Raw genomic sequence first — 19190 nt, 5'->3', positions numbered from 1 at the left:
TTTCTCTCTCTCTCTCTCTCTCTCTCTCTCCCCCTCCCTTCCTCTGTCTCTGTCTTTCTCCTCTTCTCATCGCGAAGATCCCTTCGAATGGCCCCCCAGACGGTTAATCACGTCCCGTTTTACTTATTAACCCCCTTATCCCGCTCTGCTGGTATTCGCACTCTTGACAGCCCGCCTCAGTTTCTCTCGTTCTGCGCTACCGTGCCGGTCCCCGCGATTCGCCCGTCTCTCAATATTCCGAATGGGATTAGTTACACATGATTATGCGGCGAAACGTGTTCCATCAACGTGTCGTAAGACGTGTCTGCCTTCCGCGAGACTCACACACGGGTATTCCCTATGCGCCGTTACATACCGTAAACAAATGTGTAAAGTCGTACGAACAATTGTAAAAATCGAAAACGCGCGAATCTTGTGATTCGCACATTTGTTGTAACTTTACGTGTTTATCTTGTACAATGTACAGTTGTATTATCTTGGGTTTTCAAAGCGCGACAGAAATGGTACAACGAAGGAAGCAGACATTTTAGATAAAGAGCGAATTGTATTTTTTATCCTTTTGTTTCGGTAATGAAAACCTTACGCCAATATTATTAGCGGGTCTTATAGATTTGCATAAAACTCGGTTTTCGAGGCTTAATTCACCCTTGTTTAGGCTTCCCGGCGTGATCTCCTTCAACCCTCTCTCTAATTCGCTATTTAACAGCGAGCATCAATGTCTCGAAAACGCTAACAAACAAGAAACAAAAGACTCCTTTACACCCTTGAAAAGGGCTCCCTGCGAGAGTCCGCTTGCTTTCCCCCGCTAACATTCGCTCATTAGGCAAATCCCACCCTTCCGGCTCGTCCCAAAAAAGGCGTCCGTGCCTCTCCTCGGCCTTAGCATACAAATTTATTCGTAAACTTCCACAATTTAAATGTCCGCGGTGTTTCAATCAAGGGGCGTCGCCGTTCTCCATCCCCGTTTCCCCCACGTACGTATAAACAACCACCAGATTAGTTTTCCTTCCCTTAAACTTTCATCAGTTCTCTCTCCCTCCCTCCCCCCCTCTCTCTCTCGGTTTTCCCACTCCCTCCCCCTTTCCTCCCCCATAACTGAGACATCGACTTCGAGGGATTTTCGTGTTGGCGCGTCAAATATTAAGCAGCCTCGTTTTCATGCCGCAACCAGTTTAGAGGATGAAAGAGGGGACAGGGAACGGCGGGGCTCGTGTGGCTCCTTAAGAACTTCAGAACAGCTTCGGAACTCGTTTGGACCTGTGATCCCTGTCCCGCTAGCCCAGTATTTCGTAACCCGTAATTATATTTGCTCATTAACCTCCCCCCGCCGTTTTCCTTCTTCCGCGTTCCCGAGTTTCGATGAGGGATGGAAGTTGCAGAAGCGAATCTAGGGAATTTTCGAGGGATAGTCTTCAAAATTGCAGATTAAATCCCCAAAGGAAATCTCTCGTAATTGCTATTTAAAATCTTCCACAGCTTACGTTTTTTTTTTCTTTTTGACGATATCTTAACTCCTCAGAAATAATGTTAACGGGTGTGCGCGTGTAACCTAATTTGAATATTTTCAATCATCTTTTAATCTGAAATTTCCTCCCCCTCCTCTCTCTCCCTTTCTCGTAATCAATCACGGTAATTAATCAGGATATTCGAAATGGAGTTAAACATGGTCGTTACACGCGGTTCCTCTTGTGAATGCGCGATCGCCTGAAGGGGCGAGTGCAGAGATGAAGGAGTTTTGTAAATTACCGCCGCTAATGCCGCGTTACATATTTGTCGGATTTCCAACTCGAGATTGCCGAGGCTGCTTTACAGAGCATAACTTACGTATCACACAGGGTAGCTGTTAACGTCTCCCCGAGAACCACCCTGGCAAATGGAAACTCCGGGTGAACCGAAACTACATCGCGGCGGGCTGTCGGTAGTTCCCGGATTCGCGCGCGGTTAATGCGCTCCCGAAATTGTTTAAACTTGGCTTATGTAAATAAAATTCGCCAAATTCTCGCTCTTGTTCCCGTTTCGACGAGTGACTTCGATAAAACGCGACGCCTCTCGCCGGTGAAATTCATCGATATATTTCAGACGAAAGTTCATTCGCGCGGCAGAATTCTGCAAAATTGAATTGCAAAAAAAATCATTCGATTGCAGCAGCCTCGCAGAAGTACATTAACGTCCGCCATTAACGGGGGGGGGGGGGATATATTTATTCTTCCTCGCCCGCCTTTCGAGCCGCATGTTTCGCTACATTTTCGTTTTCGCGGATTAGCTTGGATTATCCGCGCAGTGTTAATTCTCTCTGCTAGATTGTTGCTGTTCCAATTGCGAAGCGGGGGCTTTCTGGTCGGTGTTCTGTTAACGTTGCGCAATCGAGTCGCGACGGATTAGCGAATGGATAGCGTATTAATTATATTGTTAGCGGACGATGCGAAGCTCGGTTCGACCGCGGCGGTTTTTCCGGTGGTCTTGCGTCCGGACAGTGCAAATTTGCGGACGAAACCGCATGTTATTGGTCACCAATGCGCCAGCAGACTTACCCGTGGACGTATCTAGCGTAAACTTGTCGGTCGGCATTTCGGCCATACATATTCAAAATTTGTTGATGTTGAAGCGCGCGCGCGCGCGCGCGAAAGTCACGTGTGCACCCAAACGGATATTTATTCCTCGCCCATTTGTGTGCTCTAACATATTTTCCTTTTTCTTCTAAGAAGTTGTGTAAATATTTGTTATCGATTGTTCGACGCTGCGCGTCTTAACATTCCGCTGCAGGGCAAATTTATGAAATATCGGGCGAGACTGCATTTCTTTTCTATACAGCCATTCTTACTCTTTGCGTAAATGACCGAACCGTGTACCTTATTCTATTTTATCAAATTTATATATTACATCGCGTGAAGAAACTGCGGGATAAGTTTGGCGATCAAGGCTGTCCTTCGCACGAATGATCGGCGAACTAAGAAGCCCTGCCTTTTGGCAAGTATAAAAAGCGATAAGACAATAATCCTGTTTTATTGGGACGTAACCGACGAGGGTGTACGCGCCAGGATTGCGCCGCGGTGGTGGTCTAAAACATCGGCACCCTCTACAGAGCTGGCTTGTTCCCGCGAAGGTTAAACCGCTTTTGCCGGCAAGTACCTACTACCCGCCGTCAATCGCACCCTTATGCTCGTTACCCTGAAAAAATTGCGGCCCGTAAAGGTCCTCCTCGCCTGTTTCACGCCGGTCGCCGAGTGCAAGGCCATCGATCGACCACCGTGGCGGGGGAGGGCGACTAGCGCCCCGAATACCCGCATATTTTAAGCGCGCGTCATGCACACGCCTCCTCGCGCGGATTCGACGGTTCTTAAAAACCACTCGGGAAACCTTCGCCTTCGCGTTTTTCGCACAGGCGAATTTTCGTTGCCATTCTCTACCGCAGAGTCGCGCGATTTGCATAATAACGAACGCGACGGCAGGAAGGGGAAAAAATTGAAAAAAAAAATGAAACGAACGGAGCAAAGAGGGAAGGGACGGGAGAGGGGTTTCTTGATATCTGTCTTCCATTTGAAAATTCAAAGAACGATGTGCATAAGATGTGCATTCGTGACGTTTCGAAATGCTTCGCGGCGAGGCGCGGGCATCAAAAGCGCATCAGCCGGGACGTGCCGCGCTCCTAAGCGCTAAATAAGGAAACTGCGAGCGCTCAAAAGCCATACGGAACGCTCGCGGCCGGCGCGCTTTGTAGTCCCGGCTCCCGGATATCGGAAATGGCGGGGCGTCATAGAGATTTGAGTATCCCGGGCAGTATCTCGCGCAAGCGTATCGCCGGAATAAATCATTTTTTTTATTCGCGGCCGTAAATCCGTCCGGTAGATAGCGGCCCGCGTCCTGGTGGTCGTAAAGGGTTTCGAACAGGGCTCGTTCACGAAAGGACCGCCAACCCCCGGGCTACGGAGATCGGGTAAGGATCGATGAGGACCTCGACGGGGGCCGTCACTGATAACCGGGGCCGCTCGCATGACCGAGCCGGAATAATGCTCGTTGTATGCTAAACCTCGCTGATAAGCACGCGCCGACCCCTACGGCGCGATAGCGGCGAAACAATATTCCCTTCCCTGCGTAGGCATAGATTCGGTTTTACATCGGGCCGTCAAACAAATGTACCGAACGGATTTCGGGATGATGCCAGGCGATGACGATACGCGCGGTAATAACAACGAGCATTTCTGACGGTATTTACCCGCGATATTAACTGGGCGGCCTATATTGATTACTACAAACTCTATTACGTCCGGCTTCACGTATCCACTTTTTCTCTCCGCTCTATTTTTAGAAATTCGATATAACTGGCGTACGGTTCTGGCTCTTCCCCATCGGGCCGGTTCCCGATATGTTAAAAAATAACGGCGTTCCGGCGGTAGATTCGAAACGATGAAAAAAATGATGAGGTTGCGACAACGTTTCTACTTTCTCGGACGGAGAGTTCCCTTGCAAATTGGCACGTTTAAAAAATATTTCCTTATTAGATATCCAATATTTGACAGGCACGGGTGTCACGGCGAGGGCGGGGAGCCTACGTTTATCGAGACGACGGCCGGGGGTGTATCTAGCGCGCATTGATATGCAAAATTTGTAGTTTCGCGAAACTTACGAGAGACTCGAGCGCGTTCGCATGCTCGTGAGAACGAGCGAGTAAACTTCGAGATCCTGGGTGTCTCGGGTTCTAGCTTTATGATCGGCCCCGCGCCTTTGGCGCACGTACGCGCGAGTATCGGATGTGACCCTCCGGTGTGCGAGAGCTCGCTAATCCGCTTCTAAACATCCCCGCGCTGTTCTCGAATTCGCCATAATCTTAAACTCGCTGGCGCGAGATTACGAAGTCATTGTATCTGCGGTGGAGAATGGCAAAAAGTTGGCGGGGTAATAAAAGAGCGTAGTCGTTTTCCCTTAAGGTTGTTGACGAATAGATTTCCGAGAGCTCGCCCTTAGTACTTTTAGACGAACTTATTATTAGAACCGTCATAATTGACAAATATACAGGGTGTTATGTAATACCCGTCTCACCTCTTACTTGCGGATAGAGCGGACTAGACTAAGTCGAAAAGTCCTCTACCATTTTACAATTTTCGCAATGGTTAACGAGTTATTAATTATTACAAATCGCTGTCTTAGTCCAATCGCGGGGCGGTCGCATCTCGTCGCGCGCTTGAATTGGACGGTAGGCCGGGCTAAGACAGAGATTTTTAATAACTAATGTCTCGTTAACTATTGCGAAAATTGTAAAATGGTACAGGACTTTTCAACTCAGTCTAGTCCGCTCTATCCGTAAATAAGAGGCGAGGCGGTTATTACAGAACACCCTGTATAACGAGATTTAGCAGAACTAAATTATAACTGACAGAAATATTGGAGTAATAAATGTAATTAGAATAGGCTCCCATTAAAGGCAGACGACGAGACTGGATGAACACGAAATAAATGCATCGTTATCGTAACAAGATAAGATATATTTCACAACGGCATACCAATATAGCAAAATGATTGGAATAATTTCAATAATCGATAAAATTGACACTTGCTATCCAACGCTATACCGATCCATTGTTTTATCGCTCGCATTATTCCCGTGCCCAGAGTGATGTATCAAAGGCGCGCCGGTTGGCAAACTGCTGTTCCGTCACGTATGTCGTCTGAAAATGTGTGCGAGTCGGAAAAGTCGAAGGAAACAGAGAGAAATGTCGCGCGAGCGAGCGAGCGAGCGAACGACGGGTGGGAAATGGTAGTTAATTAGCCCGAGTTAAAAGCCCGGCTTAAATGACCTATTCAGCGCTTAGCAGCGAGCGAATTCACTTTGGTGCTCCGTCGATTCCACCCAGCTGAGGAAGATCCCGAGGAGCACTGTGTATCGCACGCGACTACGTTCACTACGTTGTCCCGCGCCGCGTCGTCTCGCCTCGGACTTAGGCCGCTTTTGCACCGGGAACCCGTCGTACCGCGCAGTTGAACGTTAAGCAAATTAAAGTTAGGGAAATGGTATTTTCTACGAGATCTTGTTACTTGAAATGTAGATAAAGAACTTTCTTGTAGGAATTCAAGTGTATATTTTCTCCAGCTCTTTTTCACGCGAGGAAAATGTTAGCTGAAGAGGATAACTTTCCTCGGATCCTCGTTCTCGGGAATGTCTTCTGCGTCTCTTTAATTCAGTCGGGAAATTAATTTAATTTCTTCCGTGCGCTTTTGGAAATCAATGGAGAGCGTGAAACCGGCTTGGATCGTTTCCCGCGTCGCCGGCCGGGCCTTTCTTCAATCTCGTCGCCCCCTTCGGCGACCGCACTGCCGTTCCCCGTATCATCGTGACTAAATAAAATCTATTAGGAAATGGAATAGGGCGCGGCGGCCAGTTGCGAGCGAGTGTAATGAAAAATCTTTACGATGACGAAGCGCGGAGTCGACGTGGCAGACGCAAACGCGATATCGACGGGAATACAGAAAGAGTCAAGTTACGTTCCAGCAAATTACCCGAGTTTGATATTCCCGATTTGAGAATTTAGCGAAGCAACGAGTGCGCTCGGTGAGAAATGAAATTCTCGCCGTTTGTGAGAAAGTATCGCGTCTACCGTCGAATAATGTGCGTATTCGTATGCAAACGCAACGCTCGACGTGAACGAGTCTACTCTCAAGTCATCCGCGAATGTTGTTTACACAATGCTCCCGATGCAAGCCGACGCACTATACGCCTAGCGCAGTCACGAGGCAGAAATCATATTCAGCGATCCCGATAATATCGATCAGTCCGTATTTACACCGTTACCTTTTCCGTCCTCTCATCCGCGTACCTTCCCACCTCGCCCTTTCTCGCCCCCTCTTTTTCGGTCCAGAAGACGCGCGGATCTCTCCCGTTTTCTCAACTTCATCTCGACCCACTGCTGAAAGTGCAGCGCGAGTTGTTAACCTTAGCTTGTGGTTTAATTACACGGGCAAATATTATCGAACTGACGGAGTTAATTAGATAATTAAAACTTGAAGGGTAAACTACTTTGCGAGCCGAGCGGCGCCCCGGTCTTTGAATATACATGAACGTATACACGCGGATACCATCGGTATCCGCGTTATACGTTGAAAGATGCACGGCGGAGGATCGCGAACTGAAGATCCCCCACGTTTGAGGGCATAATTATGAAGAAAGATCGATAGGGTTTTTCGCCAAGTCACACATGTTCCTCGTTTCGCCGCGAATCCGCGGATAATTTCCAGATTTTTCAAAGTGAGCGTAAAAATACGATTTTCCAATTTCGTGACATTCTATAAAATGTTAATAATAATCAACCGCTAAAGAAATGTTCCACAAATTATATTTCTACTTCCACAAGATAGATTTCCACTTATCAAAGAGCTAACGCGACCATCTTGTTCTTCCACAAGGGGAACGAAAAGTTACTTTATTATTCATCTATGAAGGCCTGAAAATGTTTGAAATTCAACGACGTATTTCCAAAGTCACAGGGGACACTGATATTCCTCCTTAATTACTCAGCGCAGTATTCTGTAACGCGTATTATAGGATAATATAGGATTAAATAAATTACACGTAATTTCTCTTGTGATTTACGACTAAGTGGCGCCAACGGCACGTTGACGAAGAAATCCCTTTAAAAAGGAGGAATCTAGCGACCGGAGATCAGCGGCCGTATGTTTCCGGCATCATTATCTCCGGTCGGCAGAACTCTCGGGACCCTCGTCAGAGTCGGGCGTTTATACCGCGAATCCTCTCTCGGATAAGTGAATCCCCGCAGTCGAGCGAGCCGAGTTTAAACGCTTTAGCCAGCGCAACCCCGCGATTAGCGGACGAGACGACTGTGACCGTGATGGACAGGCCCGGGGATGCGCGCGTATCACTTCGAGGTTCTGCGATGTGCGAAATTTCGCAGCTAACGCTCGACGGACTCTGCCAGACATATCTTATCCGAGCGTGTGTACGATACACGCGAGAGAGGGTATCGTAACAGTTTTCATTTTACCCGTGCATCCTCGAGATCCCTTTTATCGCATTGAGAAAAGAGTGCGCTTGCAGCGCGAAATATTAAAATGCATAAAAATGATCGCCCGCTAACTGCGCCGCAGCTTTATCTCGAAACGAGAAATTTTAGAAAGATGATTAGCCGCCGGCTCCCTGATTTTTTTTAATTTGTCCCACCACCTTTCTCGGGACGGACTAAATACGCGCGTATTAATCCTAAAACCGCTGGCAAACTCGATCAGTGTCGATAAGACAGGAGACGGAATTGAAAACGTCACTTCTCAACATTTTTAGTTCCAAGTTTTATTCTCGCTCCGAAACATTTATAGCTAATCAATTCGCAACTTTCACGAAAAGGCAGCAATTTTATTAGCTACACATTGCTCAAACCGAGATTTTGAATGGAATTCTTTTTTTTCGTGTTTGATATAAAGTCGACCAGCATAGTCTAGATTTTGCTGCGTACTTTAATTCCGCAAAAGAGTTTTGCATTTCTATGAAGCCAATTAAAAGATTACTCCTAACAAGGAATGTCGATAAAACAGACGGCTTTGGGATCCCCTTAAAAGACACGGCAGTTTACGGCCTGGTTCAACAGCGCGAACGCGACTGTCCGCGTATGTTAGATTTAGCACAATTCCGAATTAGATTGCCCGCATTCCGCGCAAGATGCGATGCTAATTCGAAGTGAGAGTATAGGCCAATTTGCGCGCATATTACAGATGTGTATTTGTACAATCGCGCAGATACCGGCCAAGTAGCAATCACGACCGCGTTATTATGCGCTCGTCGAGCATATGTTAATTCGCGTAGGAGATGATGAATGCGGCGAGGAGCCGTCAGATGTACCGGGTATCTCGAAATTATCGCGTCTCCTTATTCCTTCGTATTAAATATTAAACGGTTAAATGTAGCACTTTAATAAAATAATTAGAAATCGTTTATACGGTTTAATACGTGAATTTAACGACGACAATGATTCCATCTAAATGAAACTGTGTTATGTCCGAAAAGAAACCGGCGCGCAGGGCAAGGTGGAAAACGGTACACGACTTCGCATTTTAGATTACAATTAATTGAGCTACCAGCATCTTGCTTGGACCTAAAGGCGCTTTCGTTTGTTTGATTTACATCACAATGTTCCTATTTAACTCTACTTGTTCAAACGATTAAATGTCTGTCGCAATAAAGTCAATTTTTAAAAAATCTAATATTACCTTCGGTCTCGTCCTTTTGTTACAAATTTGGGAGAATTCCAAAATTGTTAGAGTCGCGACGAATTCTATCGTCCGATTGTCCCGATCGTCCGATCGCTCGACAACCGTCGACAGTTCGATAGGTTCATTGACAAAAGTGTCAACGGGAAAACGATCGGAGGGTAAAAGGGAGCGCGACGGGCGCGGGACACCCTGTATACAGCGTAAAACGACGCTGATAGGCAAACGCAGTGCCCGATTCATTAAAGTTTACACCGAGGAAAGCTCTCGAGCGCGCCCACAGCAAAGCGCCCGCCTGTACAAACAATTGCAACGAGCTCCCAACTAATCTGGTGTGTCGACGGGGGCTGGTCGACGGCGGGGTGAAGGGTGGAGAGGGAGCGGGAGATGAGAGCAAAGTAGAATATCAACATCCTCCGCTCGTCCAACTTGAGGAATTTGCTGCGAGCTTTCCGAGATGGTGTTTCGAATGAAACCAGAAGCATTACGTATAGAATCGTCCCGACTGACCGAATTTAACTTGAAACGCGTGTCTGAATTTGCAAGAGTTGCGCGAAAGGAAAGGGATATTTCCGAAGAAAACGCCCTCCGTTGTCCTAGAAAACACGGGGCGCAGCTTCGTTTATATCCACTATATAGCTTAACTCGCGCGGGAACAACTAAAGATCTATTGTTGGAAGAAAGTGCGTTTATCGTGAGATATGTTTCTAATATGAGATAGCGGGGTTTCTACCAAATTAGTAGACAATATTCGTTGGTCCCATCATGAATTGATTGCCCTGGGGGTGAAATCTGTCTAGTGGAAAATGCATTGTTAGATCGTGTGATCGTCGCGAAGGAAAGGTTGCGATTGAATTTGGATGTTGAAAACCTGTTATCTTATATTAGAAGCCTATCTCACGATAGAGGACTTTCCTCTACCTTCAAGATATAAGAAACTGAAAATTCCAAATCTAAATGTCATCTCGATGAACCTTGACCGATGCGGCGATCTTGCACATAAATTAATAACATCGCTTTCCCTCGTCTGTTACAGGCACAAACGGAAAGTACAGAACCTGCTGCCGTGCAAGAGCGCGGCGGGCGCGGCGGCGGTCGCCGGACGGGGTCGCGTGCTGCCGGACGGCCAGCCGCATCCGGGCCCCGGCATCGGCGGCGGCGGCGGCGCCGGCGGCGCCGTGCTCTACGAGGACCTGCAGGATCACGCGGTGTCGCACTCGCAGCTGCATAATCACCTGCCGACGAGCCACGGCCAGGCGCCGACGATCGAGGTACGAAATCCCGAGGCCCGCCCGCGGGTCCCCCCGCCGCCACGCGAACCACCGCTGCTACCTGCACGCAGGGAAACGAGACCGCCGCAGCCGCATCACCTCGACTATCTCGATTATCGCGACCCTAGGTCGATACTGCGCGTCCAGGACAAGCCGTCGCGGGCGGTCCTGGGCGGCTACCGGACGCCGCGCGCCCTTCTGGCCAAGTCTCAGGGGGTACCGCTGTCGATCGCCGCCACCGCCCAGTCGTCCGCCGCTCGGCTCGCTCCGGGCGGCGCTGGCGCTGGCGCGAACAGCCCGCTGCTGCTGCGGAACGAGAACAACCTTCTGCGAGACAGTCACCTGCTGCTGGCCACGCAAAACGCCCTGATCACGAGCCAGCGGCCCCCCTCGCCCGTGTTCCCCCGCGGGGAGTTGCCGTCGTGTCATCGGGACCTCGACGGTTATCCGGCCGACGTGCGAGTCCCCGCGAGACCCCGTGACTCCGGTATCCCCATCACTCCCACCCACCGACCTGGACCGCGCGCCTCCCCCGCACGGGCGCCGTCGAGTCCCAGAGGACCGGCGGCGGAACTCGTCGTGGTGTCGAGGTTCACGGTCCAAGAGGAGGGCCGCAGGCGACTCTCGGTAGATTCCGAGGGCTACTCCTACATAGACTTCAAGGACTCGGAACTGGAGTCCGCGAGATACAGGATTCGCGCCGAGGCCGCCCCGAATCCCCCCGGCAGCGGCAGGCGACTGTTGCGATCGACGGCCGCGCGACGCTCGAGCTCGATCGACTCCGACGGCTACTCGTACATCGTCGATTACGGCAGAAGGGCGCCCGGCGCCGCCAGGAGGCTCGTCGCCGACGGCACCGAGGAGGAGGTCTGTCCGCTCTGCACCATGCAGCAGATACACCACCTCCTCAGTCAGCCGGAGCAGGACGTCTACCTGCACGTCCAGGACACGTGACACGTGCCGTCCTGGCCGTCGATCGACAGCCTCGTGGCGGCGTAGGGGCGTAGCCGGTGCACCGTTCCGGGGATCCGGACGGTTCCCGGGCGAGAGCCCCGAAACGCCAGTACCCCGAGGCGGAAGCTCCAACATATCTCCGCGAGTATCTCGCGCGTCGGCCAAGGTCGACACTCGATTACCGGGCGTCGTGTGCTATCTTCCTGTTCCGCGGCCGTGATGTAACGCGACGTGAAGTGACGCGACGCGACGCGACGCGACGCGACGTGACGTGACGCGATGCGATGTGACGCGACGCGACGCGACGTCGCAGCGTAAAAGGGACGCAGCTGCGTCCTGTCTAAGGTTATCGTCGTAGATTATCTGGCGCCCTGCGGATTCCGGCGAGCGGACGGAGGCGTAGCACCAGGTATTCCATTGACATTGACACTAAGGCTGTGTGTGCTTCGTGATTCGAAATCCATTTTCTCTGCAAGAGTGTGCGCGCTGCCGCGATTTCTGATTTGGCATTTAGTTTGTGTATCGTGCTCGTAAGCTTTGATATACTTGTAGCACCGGGCAAAATTATCGGACCTTTGATGGGTTGCGGTAAGCAAAGCCGGTCAGTTATTCGCGCGTTCAATTTTTATACAGTCTTCTAGAGCGAGAATTCAGAACGCGCTAACGTGCTTCTTGAATACTGACTAATTTGACTTAACGCCACTTGTTAAAGATAGTCGCCCGACGGCTCCCAGCCGTCGGGAAAATTCTCAGAGATTCAGATCACACGATGCTTCCCTCACTGGCCTCGAGAAAAATTGTAGCTAGTTTTTTCACATTTCTAGAGAAATGGTAGTTAGAAAAGAGAGAGAGAGACAACTCTATACGCACTGTGCTTAAGAAAAAAAAAAACTTTCTCATCACTATATAACTATACGACAAGCTAGTTGCCAGAAGAGGGCGTCTTGTAATCCGAACGGCAGCAGACGAAACGCCAGAAAAATACTTGAAGACAATCGCGACGCAGTTGTTCGAATGCTTGTTCCTGTACGAGAGAGAAGTACAATACGCTTTATACGCACGAATGACAGAAATGAGCATTCAGTGTCGTCGCTTATCGACGCACTCACATCTCTAGCAGAGGAAACCGTTCCGTGCAAAGAGAGAGAGGAAGAGAGAGAGAGAGAGAGAAGCTTCTATTAATTTATTATTAATTAATTTGTCAATTTCAAACGTTCGAGTCACGCGAGCTTTCACTCATCGACCGACGTCCGTTCGTTCGCCGCTGCCGCCGCCGCTCGAGGCGGAGACGCCAGGACGGGCTAGTCAGTATTTATTTTGTTACTTCGGAGCCGTGCCCGCGCAGCCCCCGACAAACTAACAAATCGAAAGAACGTGGGGGGTGGAATGGAGAACGAGAAAGCGTGACGCGAGGGAACACAGGGCGGACGCGCGGGGCCTTATTCGTCGGTTGTGCAGGCACGGCGGCCGGGCGCACTCTATGGTTGTAAATAGCTTAGAGATTAGACCCGTAAATTTTGTAAATAGCACCTACGGAGAAACAATATATCGACAGGATTTAATATATATATATACATATACATATAAATATAGATATTACAAAGAAGAAAAGGGCACGCACGAAAGGTCCGTCAGAGCATCGCGAGGAAAAGAGAGAGCCTGATTTCCCGATTTGTAAATTAGCACTATCATTATAATTGCGAGTAAGGGACACCGCTATTACTGTCGCCGTCTTTAGTACTATTACGATTATTATTAGTCTATTATTATTACGATTATTGCCGTTATTTATTACTGCACCACGCCGGGACGGTCGGCAACGGTGTCCTGTAAATAACGTCGCGAGCTCGATGAGGCGAAGAGAGCGAAACGACGGTCCTGTGTATATCTTGAGTTAATGGAAGAAAGAGAAAGGGAGGTTTGGAGGAGAGACTTGAGAGAAATAAAATTACTTTGCTGAAAAATTTGACGAGGAGTGGTTATTGACCCGGTCCGCAATCCCATTCCTCGCATCCCTTCACGCCACGCCCACGCTCGACCAAGAGATCGCGAATTATTCTAAGCAAGCATCTCTCGAGAGATCGGAGAGAGAGAGAGAGAGAGAGAAAGAGAAAGAGAGCAAGAGAGAGGAATCGGACGCGACCAAGAGAGAAAAGTAGATGTCAGTTTTCTCTCGCGCATACCAAAATCGTCCCCCGACACAATGACAATACACGTGGACACGGAATAACCACTTCTGTGTTCAAACTTTTTCTTCTACTGTTTGACTAAAGATATGCAACGGCCTGTATCGCTCGCTCGGTCGGCATCTTAGTACTTTGCGCATTATAATCGGATAACCGTGTTTAGACGAAAGATCATCTTTTACTCTATCTAGGATCTCTTCCGTGCAAACAAAGAGAGAGAGAGAGAGAGAGAGAGAGAGAGAGAGAGAGAGAGAGAGAGAGAGAGAATTCAATGGACCAACGTCCAGAGCGACGCCGGCGCGACCAGTGAATTCTTTTTCGGTGATGAATTCTCACACAAATGAGAAAAGATGAGAAGGAAAGTAGGGCAGATACGCTGAGGAAGAAACGGGCGGGAGGTCAAAAAGGGAGCGCGAAGGGCAGGGGGGGAGACTTCTGGAGGGATGGAGGGAGAATGCGGGTAAGCAGAGGGTGAGAGATTGACGCGTCACCATTGTGCCGCGTCACCTTTGCTCTCCAAGAGCGATTGCCATCTCTCGCGGACGAATAGATCTCTAATTTCGCAAATGGAGCCGAGCAAGTATCCCAGCGCGGACGCGGCGCGAGGATCTTTTTCTTCTCCCGCCTTCTCTGCGCACGTGGACCACGTGTAATTTAATTGCCGAGAGGTCGACGAGAAAGGGAGCCCAGTGGCGACTGTTGCCACTTGGAGATCAGTCGAGGTCGACGTACGAGAAAATCTCGATAACCACGCGCGTCGCCGGTTTCGATTTGCGTAACTGTTTCTTTTCTTTCGCGCCGCGAGACAGTCAACGGCCGTTGATTCGCCGGCGAACGAACAGCATAAACATTTGAGCGGCGCGGAAAGAAAGCGACTTATGATATTTATAGAGTCAAGAATAAAAACAAACAGTAACCCGTGCCTCGATTCTCGTTGCGAAAAGGCCCTCGAGGAAAATCTTGGCGTTCGAATTCCTTTCTGCGGCATTCGCGATTTCCTCGGTGTGTCACAGTTCGGAGCATTCATAAAACAAAACTATAACCTCGTTTGATCGCACGAGATAAATTAGACTTGAATTCTTAACCGCTGAAGCGAACATAAAGAGCGAGAAAGAGAAATCACTATGCTGAAGTCCACAAGTCTCAGAATTAAAAGAAATAAATAAAAAAAGTCCGGTTACGTCTGCAGATGAAAGGATCTGCGCGGCGAGCCTGATACACCCTGTATATTTTTCAAGATCTGGTTTTCATCGCGGAAATAAGAACTGAGGAAGAGTACAATAAAAAGTCTTCTCTCTCTGAATAATGGCGCGGCGTGGACTTTCTTGAGAAATCCCGAGGTCGAATAAAAGACCCCGGGCCGTTTCAACCAGGAGTTGATATCCGATTCTGCTCCACGACGCTTGGATATCCCGGCGAAATTAACGGAATTAGAACTTCCGTTTCTCGGGTAATATAAACCGACAATGTGTCAATTAGACCGGGCCTTTTTTATTTAGCGCTCTCGCCGCGAGTTTTTTTCCGCCGCGCGTGACAACTTGTCGATTCGCGAATACGGATTCGGAACGGCGGCTTAAATATTTGAATGTCGGCGAATCAAAAGAATTTGGTAGACCAGAAAATCCCGACAGTAACGCCGACCATTCCACGCTTCACGTTTCTTCGAAAGGGTGTCCCTTTTCTCTAAAAACGTCTCCCGCTAAAGTCTTCTCGGGCGGAGGGAAAGAGGTCGAGTAAAACTCAAATATTTGAATATTATTAAATCGTCCGCGTCCCTCGGAATCACGTATGCAATGTCGTCATTTTCGAAATGTCCGTTTAAATGATTCAGCTTCGAGCACGTGTCAGTTATCTCCGCACAAAAAAAGGGGGACACACGGGACGCACTTAAATACTTCAGACTTAAATACTTCAACTTTACATTCTTGTTAATAGATGTAATAAAGATTGCCAAAATTATATTTTAGTTTAAGTACATTGATTCTATTTTAAGTCCCGTAATTTTTAGGAAATTACATAACAATTTCGATAATCGATTGCAACTTCGGATTCCTAAATTGAGAGATAAAAGAAGTCTCTCCTTTAATTTTAGTTCTAATTTATTTGTCATTTCCAAGAAAGTTTGTAAAGTATAATTAATCGAGCTTGACCGTCGGAGTGCATTTCCTCTCTTTCGCGATCGCGAACGCCGATTCTTTCATTTACTCGATACGATATTCAACCCTCGCCAAGTTAGAATATTCATTTAGAAAATCTCAATGTGCGGTAAGGAGCTCTTCGCGCTCCTCGCGCAGTTTGAATGCAATGCGGAGCTACGTTACCAAAATTGCGTGATAAGGAAATTACAGCCGCGGTCGTTTTGGCTACGAAAGTGTATCACGGAGTTGGAATCGCGACGCGGGAGGGGTGGCTTCGCGCGTGTCTCGCTGCCGGACGACGACCGTAATTATTTCGTCCGCGGGTTCTTTTTACCGCTATCGATCCCGTCATAAATCTCGCCGCGCCGCACCGGATAAGCCGCTAGACGGCCAATCCGCCGGCGGAAGTCTATCGATCTAACGTCCACCTGTTGTCGGCTCGATTACGCGCGTCGGTGCCGCGTCGTTAGCCCGGGACGTTGTATCTGCAAAGCAATAGCGACATAGCGACCGGGCGTAGGGGTCGGCCACCCCGGACTTAGAACCTAATGCAATTGGCGCGGTAACTAACAATTAACGGGCTACGGTAACGCGATACAGTCACGACATATCGGCACGTACATGTATATTGTATTATAAAATATACATATACAGGGTGTTATGTAATACCCGCCTCACCTCTTATTTGCGGATAGAGTGGACTGAACTAAGTCGAAAAGTCCTCTACCATTTTGTAATTTTCGTGATAGTTAACGAGCTATTAATTATTAAAAATCACTGTCTTAGCCCGGTCTAGCAACGCCAATCGCGGGACGGCCGCATCTCGCCGCGCGCTTCAATTGGACGGTAGACCGGGCTAAGACAGCGATTTTTAATAATGAATAACTCGTTGACCATTGCGCAAATTGCAAAATGGTGGAGGACTTTTCAACTCAGTCTAATCCGCTCTATCCGTAAATAAGAGGTGAGGTGGGTATTACATAATACCCTGTATACAGGGTGTACCTAAACTGGTGAACAATATTTTCATGACAAGTACTGCGAAACATTTTAAGACAAAAATTCTGATACAGCTATGTCGAGGCTAGATTTCACGCGCACAGGGATGGCAGAGTGGCAAACTTCACTGCGGAGACTTACCATCTTAACCAAATAAATACAATAATGCCAGCTGACACATATCGATATCAATTCGAAGTATTAAATAAAAACATTTTAAGCGGATGCTGGAGTGGTTTGATTTACCGACAGAGTCGTATACAGTTTTTGGGGGTTTGTAAATCTTACCTCAAGGAACGTAACCTCAATATGTCATATTATAGATACAAATATAGATACCAAAATAATTATGTAGCATTTATGTACAAACTAATATCAGACCCAAGTGTAGAATGCATAGTAGAACATTTTCATATAAAAAACATTGAGGTTTGAAGTCTAATTCGTATCGCATTATGTATTGCAATATTTGTAATATGTAATAATAATGAAAATGTTCTACTATGCATTCTACACTTGGGTTTGGTATTAGTTTGTACATAAATGCAAATAATAAGATTTACAAACGCAAAAACGGTATCCGACTCTGTCGGTAAATCAAACCACTCCAGCATCCCCTTAAGCTATTTTTATAATTCATTATATTACATTTCATAGACAGAAGTTTTTTAAATAAAATTCTTGCGTAATTTTGACAATTTCATTATTGTCAAAGATGTGCGGTTCAAGGAAGTACCTGTGCTACTTGCCGCTTTGCCGTCCCTGAGCGCGCGAGATTCTAGCCTCGACAGTTCCGTATTAAAATGTTGCAAAGTACTTGTCATTAAAATATCTTTCGCTAGTTCAGGTACACCCTGTATAGAACTCATGCGGGTCGCACGGACGCTAACGAGCTGGATATTATCCGCGGGACGACAAGAGTCAGTTGCTCTGCTTCAGTTCGTAGACCCCGTACACTCGAAGTGATGCGCCAAGAAGCGTTCACAAGTCGATGATCAAATCAATATCAATCATGATTTTTCGGACCGTTTGATTTGATGACGACTAGATAGAGACGTTACCCATCTCGCGACAATTTGACGAAAAGAGATGATTTAACGGGGAAGATATCACGAATGCAAGAAAAATGGACGTTTTTTTTAAATTGATACCGAAATAGATATTTTTGTCTCGCACGCGACCCTCCGCTGCTTTAATGCGTTATTAATGCCAAACATCCGAAAACTCGTTTCCCTCGTGGAAACGCGGCCCCGGCCAAGTTCCACCGGCGGAGTCCCGAATTTACCGATCGATTGAAATTAATTCAGGAAAGTTCCTGATTATTTATGTCGCGAACTTTCGCAGTTAGGTGGAGAGACGAAGCGAGGCCCACGGCCCACTCCCTCTTTTATGTCGGCTAAGGCGCTTTAAGTATGCACTGTCGCCGACGTCCGAGAGATCTAAGTTTAGCGAGGTGCCGGCCGCCTGCGGGGGCCACGGGATCATTAAAGCGATCAACTTTTCAAAGGCCCCCGCGAGCACCAGCCCGGCCATTATGGGGAACGTATAACAGACATAGAATTTTAATACCGGCGGAAGAGGAGAACGAGAAAGGGGCGTAGAAGGAGGGAGAGCGGCCGAGTCGCTCGCGTTTTTACACGTCCCGCTTCCTCGGCCAAGTAAAACTCGCGCCGGGTACCATAAAATCATTAGGATAATCAGATCCGTGCGCGCGAGGTGAAGCCGGCCGAATATCGAACTTCTCGACCGGAAGATTGAAAATTCTCCGAACGTGTGGAACTTTGCCAGCTCTCATAACTCGCCTAAAAATGCGCCGGCGCCTTTACGAGGGCCGGGCCGAGGCCTGCCTTCTGTTCCTCGTAAATGCGAGATTATTTTATTCCCCGCCGAGTATTCCAAAATGAAATTGCAGGAAATAAGAAATTCAATATTAAAATTGAAGTGGAAGCGGTTTAGAAAGATCGTGAGAAATATATAGTGGAGCAGTTTTGCGCGGCGCGAGACTCGATGTGATCGAACGTGACGCGTTTCACGACAATTCCGATCTCATTTATCTGTTCCGTCGGTTAGCGCGAGGTAAATTTCATTATTCGCCTAGAGAAGAAGTCTCCTTGCCATTTTGCACCGTTTAGATGAGCTATGAGCGGAAGTTTGATTCAGGAGACCTGGTTCCGCCTTCGTTCTATCTCGACCTCGCGCTAATGGTGCCTAACTCAATTCCGAGAGGTCGAAGGTTGGACATGCGACTTGGCCAACTCCTAACTCGACTTTCGAAAGACCCGACTCTATTTCTCGTGAGAGGACATTTTAAGTAAAAATTATTCTGCCACCGGGACAAGGTGAAAATTGTGAAAATTGTATCTTGGGTCTACACGTGGAAAATGCTGCCAACACTTTCACCAAAATACACCGAACCATACTCTATGGCGAATTAG

General features: G+C 48.1%; 1 protein-coding gene across 1 annotated transcript in view; it reads left to right on the top strand.

Annotated features, from left to right (window-relative positions):
• The window catches only part of LOC105567946, a 51892-nt gene that overhangs the window by 15915 nt on the left and 16787 nt on the right, over positions 1-19190 (top strand). Inside the window, exon 2 of the mRNA XM_012023237.1 lies at positions 10244-10478. Within this exon, the coding sequence (XP_011878627.1) occupies positions 10244-10478 (235 nt within the window). The remainder of the gene's footprint in view (positions 1-10243; positions 10479-19190) is intronic.

Source organism: Vollenhovia emeryi, unplaced genomic scaffold, assembly GCF_000949405.1.
Source record: "Vollenhovia emeryi isolate VEMERY1.0 unplaced genomic scaffold, V.emery_V1.0 DF939133.1, whole genome shotgun sequence".
Classification (NCBI taxonomy): domain Eukaryota; kingdom Metazoa; phylum Arthropoda; class Insecta; order Hymenoptera; family Formicidae; genus Vollenhovia; species Vollenhovia emeryi.
Note: the sequence above shows the minus strand (reverse complement) of the source record. Positions and strands in the feature narration are given on the sequence as shown.